Here is a 13,851-nt window from a genome sequence, read left to right as displayed (position 1 = left end):
ATTATAGAATTCTCTGAACACTTGGTTCTGATTTTAACTAGTCTCTCTTCCCTGAAAATAAATTTTACTCAGTTTATTGCTACTAACTTTAGGTAAATCTGAAGTCTTCCAGTATGCAATTCGTAACTACTTAGTGTTGTCAGTGAAATACTGATTTTACAATTAAAACCACAATATTTTGATACAACTGTTGTTACTATATATAGTGTGTTATGTTGTATTAGAAACAAAATAATCTATAGAAGATCCAAGCATGCATATAATGTTAAAACAAGTGGGCTCTTGCCTGTAGTAATGACTTTAATCTTTTTTTCCCCCTCCTTTCTAATAGAGCACTTTAAATCAGAGCATTAGGTTACTGAAGAGGACATCATCTGAACTTACGGTAAGCTTTTCTTTCTGGCAATAGGAACATTTTTGTGTTTTAAATCCATCTGCTGTATATGCAGGGCATATATTTTCAATACATTTTTTTCCTTTTCTAGCTGTTCTGTTATTGGAAGAGATTGTAATGCACTGAGGTAGTAACGAGGATTTAAATATCTTTTCTGCACAGCTTTTTCTGTCTGGCTTTTCCTTTCTTATAGAGGAGAAAAAAAAAAAGAAAAAAAAACCAAAGAATGTTTGGGATATTTTTTGAAGTATGAATTGTAAACTTAATTTTCACATGATAAAATAGACTTCAGCACAGTTCTGTATATTCTGTTATTCATGTTCCTAAAAATGTAGTTGTTTTTTCTAGAATGATTGTATGCAAAACTTGGGGAGGACAACCAAGAGACAAAACGCAAAAATACAACTGAGAAAAGAGAGCTTTGCGATTCGCATCCTTAACCACCTCTTGTCCAATGTCCTGCTCCCACTGGGGTCTGTTTCTTTAGCGTTGTACTCGTTACCTTCCTGCTTCTGCAGCATCAGCCCCGCTGTGGGATCTAGATAGAGCTTTCCCCAGAGCAGCTCATGTTTCCCCTCTAAGTAGCAGCTAGTGCCTGCACCACAATAAGACCAGCTGCCTTCACGCTCTGCCAGAATCAGGAGAATAAACAACAGGGTGCTTACTTTTCTGGCAGCAAAGCTGTTGGTCACTACCAGCCTGCCTTGACTCTGGTAGCAAGGATCCAGCCACACTAGCTGGCACTTAAGAGTCATAATCACAAAAGCTTGTTGGGCCATATTTACCTCAGTACTTCCCATTAAGCTTTTCATCCATCCACAGCAGCAGACCAGTTGGATTTCTTTTAGAGTCTATTGTTTGAACCTGGATGGTCGTGGCTTCTGTTAAGAAGCCATGAAATGAGGTGTTGATTAAAAAAAGCGTGATATCTGACCCTCAAGTATATTTAAGAAACATCTCTACGGTGTCAGGCTGTGTGTGTGTTATTCCTTGTACGTGTTCTTTGAGAGAATATATGGGGTTGTAGATATATTGAAGAAGTGTCTCAATCCTTTTGGGTATTAATTAGCAGCATATTCTAGCTGGTAATCAAGAGTTGTGATAGTGTATGGCCCACTGTTTTCTTCCTGTGTGCTGTATGTGTCTGTAGTGTATACACATACATTGATGAAAGTGTCTCTACACTTAAGGAAAGAGAATGGAACAGAAAGCTGATCTAGTATATAAATCACTTACATGGGTTCCAAGAAAAGACACTGTTTGTAACCACCGATACCTTCCTTTTTCAATAGTGAGAGAAATTTGTTGGATGATCATGAATCCTTGGGCAGGCTCGTATTCTGCCCGGAATTTCACATTTTGTCAAGTTTTGACAGGACAGTGATGCTGGTTTATCAAGACAATAGGTTACTGACAATGGCTGCAGAGCCATTGTAACAGCCTGAAAGGGATTTATTTACATTAAACGCCGTCTCTTCTTCTCCAGGTTAAGGTGAAAAATGTCATTGGCGCTGTTAATGCTGCCCAGCTTCTCATAAATAACAACGCTTCTCTAGTTATTGTCCAGGTAAGCTTTATTTTGTTAAAGTACATTAATTTATGATGTCATGGAAGTAGGGGTTCACTTACTTTTGTCTGTTTCTAGGAGACAAAAAAGTACATGGATACCGTAGTTGGCTACTTTGAGCAGTACATTGAGTGGGTCAAGGAGTCGGTAAGATGCATTTACTGCAGTGAGAGAAAGTGCATTTTTTTTTTAAATAAAAAAGCTAAATAATAATAATTATGTTGTTAGTATGTCTTCTAGTTTAAGTTTGTAAGATATATGTACTTATTATGAAGGGCACAACTTGTCTTCTATAAATAGTTTTGGTGTATTTGAAGTCAAATAGAAATGATGAGTTGTGTTGATTGGAATAAAATGCAAATTTATCATAGTATCATTTTTCCAGGGCTAGCCTGAAATCTACCATTTGTGCTAATATTGCACTAAGCATGACCTTGCTTAGTTCAAATTAATGTCATTAGCATCCTGTTTTATTTTTCTTTCTTCAGCTGCAGCCTTTGAGAAAGTAAGCTGATGTTTTAAAGATGTGTATGTTCAGTTGATAGCATATCCCACTGGAATTTACTTTGAATTTGGATAGGGTGAGAGATAACAATTTAGTAAACAGTATCTGTCTGTAATTGTAGGCAAGTTTTGAGATTCTTATTTTAATCTGTTAGATACTTTAAACTGTTTTTTTTTCATTTCTCTTTCAGATTGCCATGGAGGTAGCAGCATGCAAGCCTATTGCCAATGTGATAGATACAGCAGTAGATATTTTTTTATGCAGCTATATAACTGATTCTGTGGTAAGAAATATTTTCTGTTACTCAAAATTGGGGCATCAAGTGGGAAATTCTTTGAACATAAATCTGCATTTAATTATTCTGGCTAGAGTATTCTGACGTATGATAATGAAGTATCACATCGAAAGTTATACAAGCAAAAAACGTTCTGATCTGGATCAAGTCCAAAGCCAAACCAGTGCTGGACTTGGTTTAGGTTCCCGTTAAACTTAGGCTTCTATTAGCAAGAATTCTGTAAAACTAGATGTTCTTACTAAATTTCTTCCAACTTGAATTGCAAAGTAATACTGGTTTGGAATTAAAATTCTGGAAAAGGTGGATTTCAGTTTGGTTGCTTGATTCTGAATCACCTTGAAATGGAAAAGCATAAAGATCTGAAGTTTCAACTGTAACTATTTCTAATTTAAGGGGATGGGGTGGGGGCAGGAAATGAGTGAGAAATATCAAGGGAAAACTTTATCAAGTATCTTTCCTGGAATCCAGAAAATCTCAATAAGGTAAAGGGACCTTTTGTCTCTTGGCTTGTAGCAGACAGATCTTGATTTATTCCTGTACAGTGGGGAATTTAAGCCTGACTGGTATCAGTATATGAGAGTATGCATCTTGCAAAAGAGCATGGAAAGAGGACAGCATGTATTAAAAATAGAATAAGAAACCATATGCCTGGAAACCACCTAAAACATCTCCTAGCTATTATTTAGCTTTATGGCACTTTTAGCCCAGTCCTACTCATACCAACAGTAATTGCACGCAATTAATCAAAGCCAAAGCACTCTAACCTTGATAATGCTTAACCATGAAATCTCCTAACCTGCCAGAATCATGTTACGCTCATTGAATATCTCATAAGTAACAGAGCTTCTCTTCTCTTTTGTGTAGCCACTCACCATCTGGTGGTAGATGGACCATGGTTTCCCTGATGATAGAACTTAGCCAAGTCACATATAAGTCAAAATGCCTCCAGCCAATACAAATCAAATTTGAAAAATCATCATTTTAACATCTGGTGATAACTCAGTTCAACTGTATGATAATGAAATTAGTTACACAAACAGGCTGCAGTTAGCAAGTTAAAAATTACCTCAAAGTGCTGGAAATTTTGACAGATTTTGACAAGAACCATAAGACAACTGCTTTAAAATGTCAAGAAGGGAAAAAGAAATAATGTGGCTAGTAAATTAATGCTGAGACACAAAATTTCTTTCTAGCCCAAGGCTCACTATGTTGAAATAACTTCTTAGGGCACTGTGGCTATGTAGCTTTGAGCAAATTTGAATGTATTCCCATTTGGTTACATTTGTAAGATGGTGGTGGTCTGACTTTAGTTCACATTGATGGTGGAGAATGCTTAACGTGCCCTGTTCCACTCTAGTATAAGGAGCCTCAGATAGTCCATAAGGCCAGTGCCACTAATTTCTACTGTGTTCTTCCAGTAACAATGCTTAGAATATCAAGAAAGGATTCAGTACTTCTCTGATAAATTTTCTCTCTGATCTTTTTTCTCTGGATTTTGCTTTGTTTCAGAATGCCTTCTGGTTTGGTTTGGGAGGCTCTTCAATATTTTTAATTCCTGCCATAATTTTTGCTGTAAAACTCTCCAAATACTACCGTAGAATGGATACAGAGGATGTATATGATGAGTAAGTATATACTCCTAAGTAAGCTAAATGGCAAATGGATTGCAATGTTTTTGTGAGTGTCTCACGTGAAGGCACTGTAATCCTTAAACCTTCTGTGCTGTCAGATTAGAACTGCATATTGTTGTGAAATACCGTGAGGTTGGGTTGGTGCCTGCAAAGTGCTTCGTGCAGGTGGGTTTTGGTTGCCTTGACTCTGTGCAGATATTGCCAGCTCTGACTTTGAGAAACTTATTTCAGAATGAGGTCTTCAGAGCTTTGTGTACAGCACTTAGATAAATATCTTCCAACTGTGCAAGTGATTAGCTTTGCTAAGTAATGTGTTAAGGTGAATTATGCCTGCTTTGTAATCTCCTTGAATTATTTGCTTTCTTACTGTCTTAGTTATTCCTAACCAATCTTTCCTTTTTCAATTGCAGTTCCTCTGTCTCAGGGACTTGGCATTTTACTTTATGATAACTGTTCTTACATATTTTCCAATCAGTTTTGTTTTTGCTGTTTTCTTTTCTACTCTTTGTTTTGCTCATTGTTCAGTTAGCCTGTGCACTGCATTTCTCAGATTTCACACTGGTCACTTTTCATTACGCATTCACAAGTCAGGAGAGCAGAAACAGGCATGTACAGCTAAAATTACTGACTTATTAGTGTCTACTTAATTACTCCTCCTTTTCTGTGTTTTTTAGTGTTGAAACTATACCCGTGAAAACATAAGACACCTTTTCTGGTATTTGTTAAAATTATTTTATTCAGGTGGAAGGGTTTATATTTTTAATGTAAGTTGTTACTTCAAAAGAGGTAACATGTCTGTTTCAACAGACTTTATAGATTATATTAAGAGTATCCAACTCAACAAGAATAGCAAAATAATTAATTTTTGGAGAACAGAAAAATATTAAAAATATAAAATCGTAATTATGCCATAACTCTTGAATGTTACAAAGGAAAAGTTATCTTCTATTGTACAGACAAAGTTTATCTTTGCATATAATACCATCATCCATGTACATGTCTTAGAAGCCATACTGTACATACTGCATCTTATAGTTAACATGGTCTTTCTTGGTGTATTTATTTTATTACAGTACAGAAAATGGTAATAATGGTTATCATAAAGAGCATTTATATGGTATACACAATCCTGTTTTTACAAGGTAAACCAAGTCTAGCACTGCATGCCTTCATGTGTCCTTACTTAATCTACTATATTAATCACCTATCCAATTTTCTGCACGTTTTATAGTGAATCACTTAATTCTCTATTTATGTTTTTTGCATGACTTACTATAGCAAATGCTGTATGATTTAAATTTCTCAAATATTCTTTACGTAACAGCAGGTATTGTAGTTATTTCCAGCAACTTAACAAAGCAATTACCTAAATCTGATCTTAAAATCCAGGTAATTAGGTTTTTATCTAGCGCAGTGGGTGGTCCTAAATTAATAAACATATTAAAATACTCTGATAGCAGTTGAAATTGATAGGATGGGATGCATTCTTACTCTTAAGTTGTTTTATTTTTTAGATAGTGAGAAGAGCTTTTCCTGTGCAAAAAGGAGGTGATCCAGGATATGCAGAAAACATAAACAGAGAAAATGGGTGTTTCTGCATGGGTAGAACTAGTGTATCATCACAAAACAAGAAATTCCATTTATGTTTAAAAAGGAGGGGATTTGTGTTCTTTTCTGTATCTATAACTTTTGTGCTGTAAAGCCTTAGCTAGTTGTGAGACTTTCAGTTTCTATAGGGATAACATAGGATGTCTCACAACTTCAGTATTTGGGTTTCCAAAATATCTAAGTTCCTTAAGGAAGGATCTGATTTATGATTGAAATCTGTAGCTCACTGTGTCTTAACTTGCAACTTCATGACTGAAAGTAGAGATTGAGTATTGGCAGAGAAGTAAGATATCACCGTTCTTTCAATAATGGGTAAATACCAAGAGAGCTCATAATTTGGAAGTCTTGCCAGATTTTATGGCTGCATCAGTTGTATATTATTATTATTATTTATTAGAACTGTATTTTACAATAATTTAGTGATTCCACATTTCCTTCTGAAGGAAGTATTTATATATAACAATGTTTTCTAGTGATATTTATGATCACAATTGTCATGGTCTGTTCTGTAACTTAAGGGCACTCCCTAAATTAACCTACAAAGCGTTTAATTTAAAAGTACTCTCCACTGGCATGTCTAAGGACTCTCAGTTATAAGGACTTTGAGTATTTTACATCAGAGGAAACTAATAATTGCTCAAGCCTTAGAAGTCCCTTTCTGATCTTTGAATCTTTAATATGAATGTTAATACTCTTGAGGTTCATCGCATGTTTTCTGTGATATTTCAGTGATTGATGAATTGTTTAATACAGTGTTCCTGAATAAGCTAAAAATTACTAACTTAAAATAGACTTTTAAACAAAGACCCACTCGTTCAATCCTGACTTCCTTTTCCGAATTTTAAGTTACTCCAAATGGGCTTCCATAATAAAATGTAAGGATTCAATTTGAAGCAATGCTGCCTTATGATGCACTAACTGAGGTAATTTGAAAAACTGCTAATTATGTGAGATTCATGCTTTGAATTTCTCAGTCTGGGATTCCCATAGCAATAGAGTCTTGTTTTTAATTTTCGTTTCAGAAAACTCTTCACTTTTATGCTATCCTTGCTTTTTCTCATTTCCAACAAATTATTTTGAGAGATACTTTGAGAGATACGACTTTGAATAGAATTCTGTACACCTGTACTTTTGCAGGTGTAAAGAATCCCATAGGTTTTTGGTTTTTTTTTCCTTCGAAAACAGCTGTGTTATTTTGCTGGAAAGAGAAGCAAATGTCTTTCTTTATAAGATATTTAACTACAAGTACGAGATCTACATGAGGTATATTTGTATAGGTGTCTCACACAGGTGTTTTTATATACATGTGGAAGATACAAATAACCTCAAATGCAGCCACCATTTTTGTGAGAGCAAAATTGGAGGCTGGATTAAGTTCTCAAAGGAGCCGTGTTGAATAGGTAATCCAAGCATTTCTTCCTATCATGAAACGAAGGTAACCAGAAAAGTTGGTAGAGAAAACCATGAATCTATTTTGTCTTGTTTGAAAAATTCTTAATTAAATGGGCAAAAGTTTGAGAATGGTTTGTGCCAGCTGAGCTTGTCTTACCTTAGTTAGACATGGTATTTCTGTTCCATTTGTGGGCAAATGAAAATGATGGTTTGGTTTGTGTGTGTGTTTGTTTTTTCTTGTATAGCTCTGTGGAACAGTGGTAACACATACTGGAAACATGAAGGGGTAAGTAATAAGCTTTTAAAGTCAATTCTTTGTGTAAAATGAGTGCTGTAAGGTTTAAAAATATAAAAAAATGTTGCACCATATTGATGCTCATATGAAAATCTATGGCTTCATTCTGCTTAAATTACGTTATAATTCTGTCTTCATTCAATTTTCCTGAATTGTTTTTGTGATTATTTCCAGGCTATATAAATGAGGCTCAAGATTCTTCTATGGGAAAATATCATTATTCTTCCAAGTGTATTGGCATTTGCATTCATCTTCCAAATCCTGAGCCACTTGTTTTATGTCACCCGTACTGTAAATCCACAATGTACTATTGAATGTTATGCCATAAACTACTGTACAGAATATTTTGTGATCAGGGCACTGCCTCTCAAATACCACTGTTCAAGGCTTGAATTAAAATGCTTTTTGTTTTTTACTTTTTTACACTGGGCTTTCTACCTTACATCACAGTATATAAATTAATTAGATTAATAGCCTTTGCCTAGCAGTCCTCTGACAAGTTCTTATCTTAAATTGTCGATTTGTGTTAAATACAGTACATACACGTTTACATAAAAATACATTTTGTATACAGAGACTTTTGTATATACATTTTTCTTAAAACTTGTAAGTGTTTAGTTACAATTTTAATATTGTATAATACTCTTCACAAATGAATTTTACCAGCATGATCAGTGTTGCTATTTGGTGCTCTTGAATGACCACTTTGGACTAAATTTGAAGTGTAATGAGATCAACAATGTCTCCTTATGTCTCTGAAAAGTTCTGTTGCAGTTTTGCTTTCTCCCTCTTTTTTTAAAAATTATTTAATATTTAGTGATCTTTGCAGTATAGACCTCAAAGGAACTTGTTGGAGAAGTTCGTTTTGAAACTGGGTGGGAGGGTTGGGAGTGTGCATGATGCGTAATATAGCAAAAAAGCTAAGCTTTCTAGACTTCAGTAGTACTCCAAAAGAGCATGAGATGTCATCTGTTGGTTATTTTTAGAATGCTTTACTTTCTCTGTCTCCCTTTTCTTCATTCACCCTCACTTCTGTAATGTCCTTACTAGTGTTGCTGTTAAGCTCTGGCTCTTTTCAGGGGGCAGTGATACTATTTTAGCTAAATAATTTCCTAGTAAGATTTCCAATATTGAAATTCAAATGTGTTTAGCAATTGGAGTTAACATTTGTACTATTAGAGTTATTGCCTTGAATTTAGGCATACAGTTGCATTCCTGAATTAGTTAACAGCAGAATTCATCAACAAGGCCAAACGTATCTATGTTCCTAGTGTAAAACATTTCGACGGGTGAAATAATTGGGTATATTGATCTAAAATAGTGTCTCTTCATATATCAGTATTGTTAACTTTGTTTCCAACGATGTTCACTGGCTTGCAGTAGGGATAATCCTGTAAATCATTCAAATAATTTTAAAGAAATGCTGAAACGTGATACCAGTCTTTAATCGGGAATAACCTTCATTTTTAGGTCATAAATGGAAACATTTCTAATTGACAGTATGTAGCATATGTGTATATGTAATGTTCAGAACTGCAGATTTTTAAAAGTTTCTATTTTTAATTTGAGAAAATGTTCCCAGTTCATTTAAATAAAAAAGTTGCTTAACTACCTGATGTTTGATTCTCAATCGTTCTGTTGCATAGACCTGTCTCAGAAGAGTTGCATTGCGTTGAAAATCTTAAGAAAATGGATTTATTTTTTTTTACCCTGATTAAAAATTTGGTTCTTTGTTTGACTTTCATTGATGACTTTAGCTTAAGCAAGGTAAGAGGCCAAGAATTGGAGCAGGAAGGACTGAAAGAACATTAACTCTGGATGAGGGAGCTTCCAGCTTCCACAAAGGATGTGATTTATGCAAAGACGGTAGGATTTGAGCTAGTGAGTTGTGGAGGATATCCACATACCCTGCAAGTGCTCAAGGTATTACCGCTTGCCTCTGTTGTTTCTGTAGCACTGACAGCAGAATTAAACGCTTGCCATTTTTCAGTTCCCGTGGTTTACTGCTGGCATCCTTGCTTAATTTGTAAAAGGACAATTGTTTTCCACTGGTACAACAGACCATGAGCTGTTTCATCTGAAGCACAGAGGACACAAATGTCAGATGGGAGTGAGACAAACACTTGGCAGTAACGTATTAACGGTAATACATAAATGTACAGGAGGTCTTGAGTCCAAGCTTCGGTATTTGTCCTTATGCTTGTAGTCCTTGTAGTCCGATTTGTTTTTGTGATTATACTTTAAAAACTTTCAGAACAAGAGATCTGAAACTGGTATAAAGTAACTTTTAAGTAGTTTCAGACTCTTCAGCCATTATTAGAACAAGAGAGCCTTTAGTTTGTAACCTAGGAACTGCCAGTGCTGTTGTGCATAACCAAGTGTAAATAATACATTTGTTTGTCAAATATTAGGAGGTCTGTGAGTGCTTGCAGTAGGGATTTGAAATCCTTGAAATGAAGTGTGAGGTGGGCAGCAAGATTCTCCTGGCTGGCTGGACGATGGGTGAGAGAACTCCCCAGAAAACAACAGAAGAGTGAACTGTAAATCTCAACTAGAGTTGTACCATTGCAGTTTCTCCTAAGAGTTGATTGGAGAGCCACACCACTGTGCTTTGAAAGAGACAGTCGGGAGGAACAACTGTCAAGAAGCTAGAAATGAAACCTCTACTAAGAATGTTATTAAAATAGCCGAAGAGAGGCAGTGAAAAGAAAAGAATGTTGTTTTCTCTGTCAAATGGTATTTAGTCATTGTTAATGTCATGACACGTTCACTGGAAGAACAAATTCAGGCTACACAGAATGGCCATTCCAGGTAGCTCTCAGACTAGCTGGGCTGCCACAGCAGCTAGGGAGTCAAGTATGAGAGAAGCATTTTTAGCGATTTGATTTTTTTTTTTTTTTTTTTTGTTCTGCCTCACTGTCCGTGTTAAATTAACGTTTTTGCCTAGGTATTTTCTTTAGTGCTATTCCTTGAGTGGCTAGGTATACAACGTGGTATTCTGTTCCATTATGCGTGGCCATTCTTAAACCCCAGGTTTCTAGCACCCCACGGTTATTCAAGCATACCTAAATAATACAATACCCCTTCCAGAAGCTGTTTGGGTCAGGCTGAGTGTAGCACGTGTGTCTTCAAAAGAAGTGCCTGGTGGGGTCTTAACTAGCCAGAAAAGTACTGTGGTCAACAGCATGGGAGGGATTTTTCCTCATGACCTGAATGCCAAGGGAGTAACTATGGTTTTCTTTATCTCTCCTTTTAGTTACTGCAGCAGAAACTGCTAGTACAGGATTCTGTGCTAAAATATTTCTATTCTTTTGCCTTTGTTTTATGGTATTTTTACAGCTCATTTATTATGAACAGAAAAATGTCTATTTAAAAAAAGAAAAATGAAAGGTGATGAAGCACAAATATCTGTCTGACGTGCTCTGGGGTCTATTCCCTGCTGCTGAGACCCATGATAAGCTAGTTCTGTTGTCTTGCTCTGTTGGCTGAAAATAACCCACGGCGTGACAACGATGTTTAGACTTCCAAATATTTGGTTTTTGTTTAAGCCTGTAATACCTTATTTTGGTAAAGCTTTATTCCTTATCTTGCTTAAATATTGCAAGTCTGAAAAATCTTCCATGGCTCAAAGAATGTGCAGTTGATTCTTCCATGTGTCCCCACTGCATGTCATGTGCTGACAAAACGAAGTACTAAAGCTGCATTCTTACTGTGCAAATCCACAGAAAACCCATTCCACAAATCAACCTTTATTAGTAGGACACATTTATAATCATCCAGATGTAGCTGCATAGATTGCTTTGGCACTTTTTTTGACTTCAATATGGTCTTACAAGCTCTGGCATGAAGATAGCTATATAGCAGCTGGAGAATGGAAAATATCTGTTAAAAATCAAATATGACATGTTCATCCCAGATAGGAATGTGCTTCTTGGTTATACAACTATCGTTCTGTATTTAACTTCATTTACAAGATTTGTCTTGTTACCTTCTCAGGAGTTCACAGGTTATTCGACACTCCCTTGGGCTATAAATTATGTACACATGCCTACTGAAGTCTGATTTATTATTTTTATTTGTAAAAAAAAAAAAAAAACACCCAACCCACAACTTACGCCCCACATTTCGCTTGAAAGAGGCTTCTTTGTGCATCAAGCCTTTAAATTGTGAGCAGCCACTTACTGCTTTCACTTTTTCGGATCGTGTTGCTTAAGGACCTCAGTCTACTCCTCTCACCATGAAGAGTTTTGCTCTTCTTTTCCTAGTAGTGATCTGTGGCGTGGGAGGATTGGGACAGAAGCTGAAGCCAAAGAAAAGAAGCAATGGTGAAGAAATCAATTTTCGGACTAAAACCAAAGATGTTTGCACAATGAGCATGAGTGGGGATGAGGAGATGAAACTTAGAATTGAATGCAAAAGCCAAGGCATGTCCTACTGGTGTGAATTCACTGGCAAGCCATCAGTCTGTCGTGCTTTCAGAAACAATCCAAAGATTTACTGGAATCAGATCGCCGCTGGACTTAGAAAGCTCCCGCATGCTTGCGAATCCACGGAAGTGTTGAAGATCACCATGTGCCAAAAGGCTCCCACAGAGGCTCTCATGAAGCAAATAGCTGCTGGTATGGAGCCAGAAGATCTAGCAAACGAGGACAAATCAGTCCAGAAAACTTCCACTTCTATGAGGGGAGCAGGGAAAAGCTCTGTTGAGAAAATAGGGAAACTTCCAATACTACCTCTTATAAAACCAACCCAACATGGTCAAGGGTCTGAAAATGAAACGGAAGCAATGAAACTGGCACGGGAACATTGCTGGGAATCCCTGCATGGTTTCTGCTCCTACATTATTGGCATCTTTAGAGGTTAAGGATTTGCTTAAGGTAAAATGCCCATCTTGAAGCACAGCAGAATACACCTAAGAGTAATCCTGTTGTAGTTTTGTTTTAGTTTGATCTTGGGGGGTCTCTCAGGGGTGTGGACAGGCAGGTTTTCAGCTCGCTTACTAAAATCTAACGTGGCAAAGCCTGTACTGTGTCATCTGAGGGGCTGGACAGCTTAAATTCCCAGTGACGACTACTAGTTCAGGACCCCCTGTGAGGTCTTTAGCATGTACTGAGATGTTTGTCCTATCCGTTATCAATCCTATGGTATTTCAGTTCTAACTGTATGAATTGGGCTTGTTTTCTGCCTTCTGTCATTCCTTCCCTCTTGTGCTGACTTGGATTTAAGCCAGTGAAGTAAGATCAATAACAAATGCATCAGCTGGAACAACTTTAAACTACATTCAGAAATTGAGAGGATAAATCTTGTTGATCAGAACTGCTAGTTAATAATTAACTGTTTTAAAAATTAGTTCATAAACAACTCGCAGAAATGAGTAAAACCAAATGGACTGTCTTGGTTTGCAGGTCTGTTTCTGTAGAGGTGATAGGGGATCGCTTGCAGGAGCTTTTCGGCCAGGATTTAAAAAGGCGAAGCCCTCACAGAAGCGATCGGTTTTATACCCGCTTCCATTTTGGCTCAGAGAGAAAGCCAGGAGCTGGTGACTAAACCTGGCAAACTTTTGGTAGAAACGGGAATATATACAGCATAAGCCACAAGTGTTTAGGCTGCTAATGATCTTACTTGTGCTTCAGACAGCAAAGTGACTAATTTTTTTTCTTTTTTGTTTTGCAGAGCAAAATTTTTACAGCTGAAGAAGGGTCCTTGCTGTAGTTTAATAATTTAGACGTAAGAATTTTGGCTTAAAAATGAGTCATCTCTATAAACCTTGTAGCTGTTTTCTCTTTGCTCCCCTAAAGTGAAACTTTTTAAAAGCCCTGAAAAACGCATGAAACCAGACTGTACTTAAAGAGTTAGGATGAACTCACTGTGTGTAGGTCTGTTACACACCATGGTGCACTGCATTTATGTAACCAAGGTTCCACTTTAAGAGTGCTGCCCTTGAATAGGTTTTTGTGCGTGCTGGTTCGCTTCGATTTGTTAGAGATGAAAGCTGTAAATGATGCTACAGTTAGTGCAAACAATAAAAATAAAAAAAATTTAGAAAATATATTTGGTGTGCTTTCTTAAAATTTTAAATGGTGGTACTTATATAAAGTCATGGTATTTGATACTTGTTTCTTAAGAGATTGTTGGTAGAATGTGTAATAGCAGTTACAGGTCTG

At 36.4% G+C, this 13,851-nt stretch overlaps 2 protein-coding genes across 5 annotated transcripts in view; both read left to right on the top strand.

The window, feature by feature from the left end:
- The window catches only part of PROM1 (prominin 1), a 58,943-nt gene extending 49,645 nt beyond the window's left edge, over positions 1-9,298 (top strand). For 2 of the 4 annotated variants that reach the window (XM_009887626.1, XM_009887625.1), the window contains 8 exons: positions 332-385; positions 1,881-1,961; positions 2,040-2,108; positions 2,657-2,749; positions 4,271-4,386; positions 5,466-5,534; positions 7,638-7,678; positions 7,862-9,298. In XM_009887626.1, coding sequence (XP_009885928.1) covers positions 332-385; positions 1,881-1,961; positions 2,040-2,108; positions 2,657-2,749; positions 4,271-4,386; positions 5,466-5,534; positions 7,638-7,656 — 501 coding nt within the window. In that variant the 3' untranslated portion in view covers positions 7,657-7,678; positions 7,862-9,298. The remainder of the gene's footprint in view (positions 1-331; positions 386-1,880; positions 1,962-2,039; positions 2,109-2,656; positions 2,750-4,270; positions 4,387-5,465; positions 5,535-7,637; positions 7,679-7,861) is intronic. The other 2 variants (XM_009887629.1, XM_009887627.1) reach the window with 1 other exon arrangement.
- A 2,616-nt stretch (positions 9,299-11,914) lies between these two features.
- Positions 11,915-13,504, top strand: FGFBP2 (fibroblast growth factor binding protein 2). The gene is made up of 2 exons (XM_009887624.1): positions 11,915-12,564; positions 13,361-13,504. Exon 1 carries the CDS (start codon positions 11,925-11,927, stop codon positions 12,549-12,551), a length of 627 nt encoding a protein of 208 aa, XP_009885926.1. The 5' UTR covers positions 11,915-11,924; the 3' UTR covers positions 12,552-12,564; positions 13,361-13,504.
- The last annotated feature ends 347 nt before the right edge of the window (positions 13,505-13,851 follow it).

The sequence above is a fragment of the Charadrius vociferus genome, unplaced genomic scaffold (assembly GCF_000708025.1).
Source record: "Charadrius vociferus isolate BGI_N301 unplaced genomic scaffold, ASM70802v2 scaffold306, whole genome shotgun sequence".
In the NCBI taxonomy this organism is placed as follows: Eukaryota; Metazoa; Chordata; class Aves; order Charadriiformes; family Charadriidae; genus Charadrius; species Charadrius vociferus.
The sequence above is the reverse complement of the archived record's forward strand: the minus strand, read 5'-3'. Positions and strand labels throughout refer to the sequence as shown.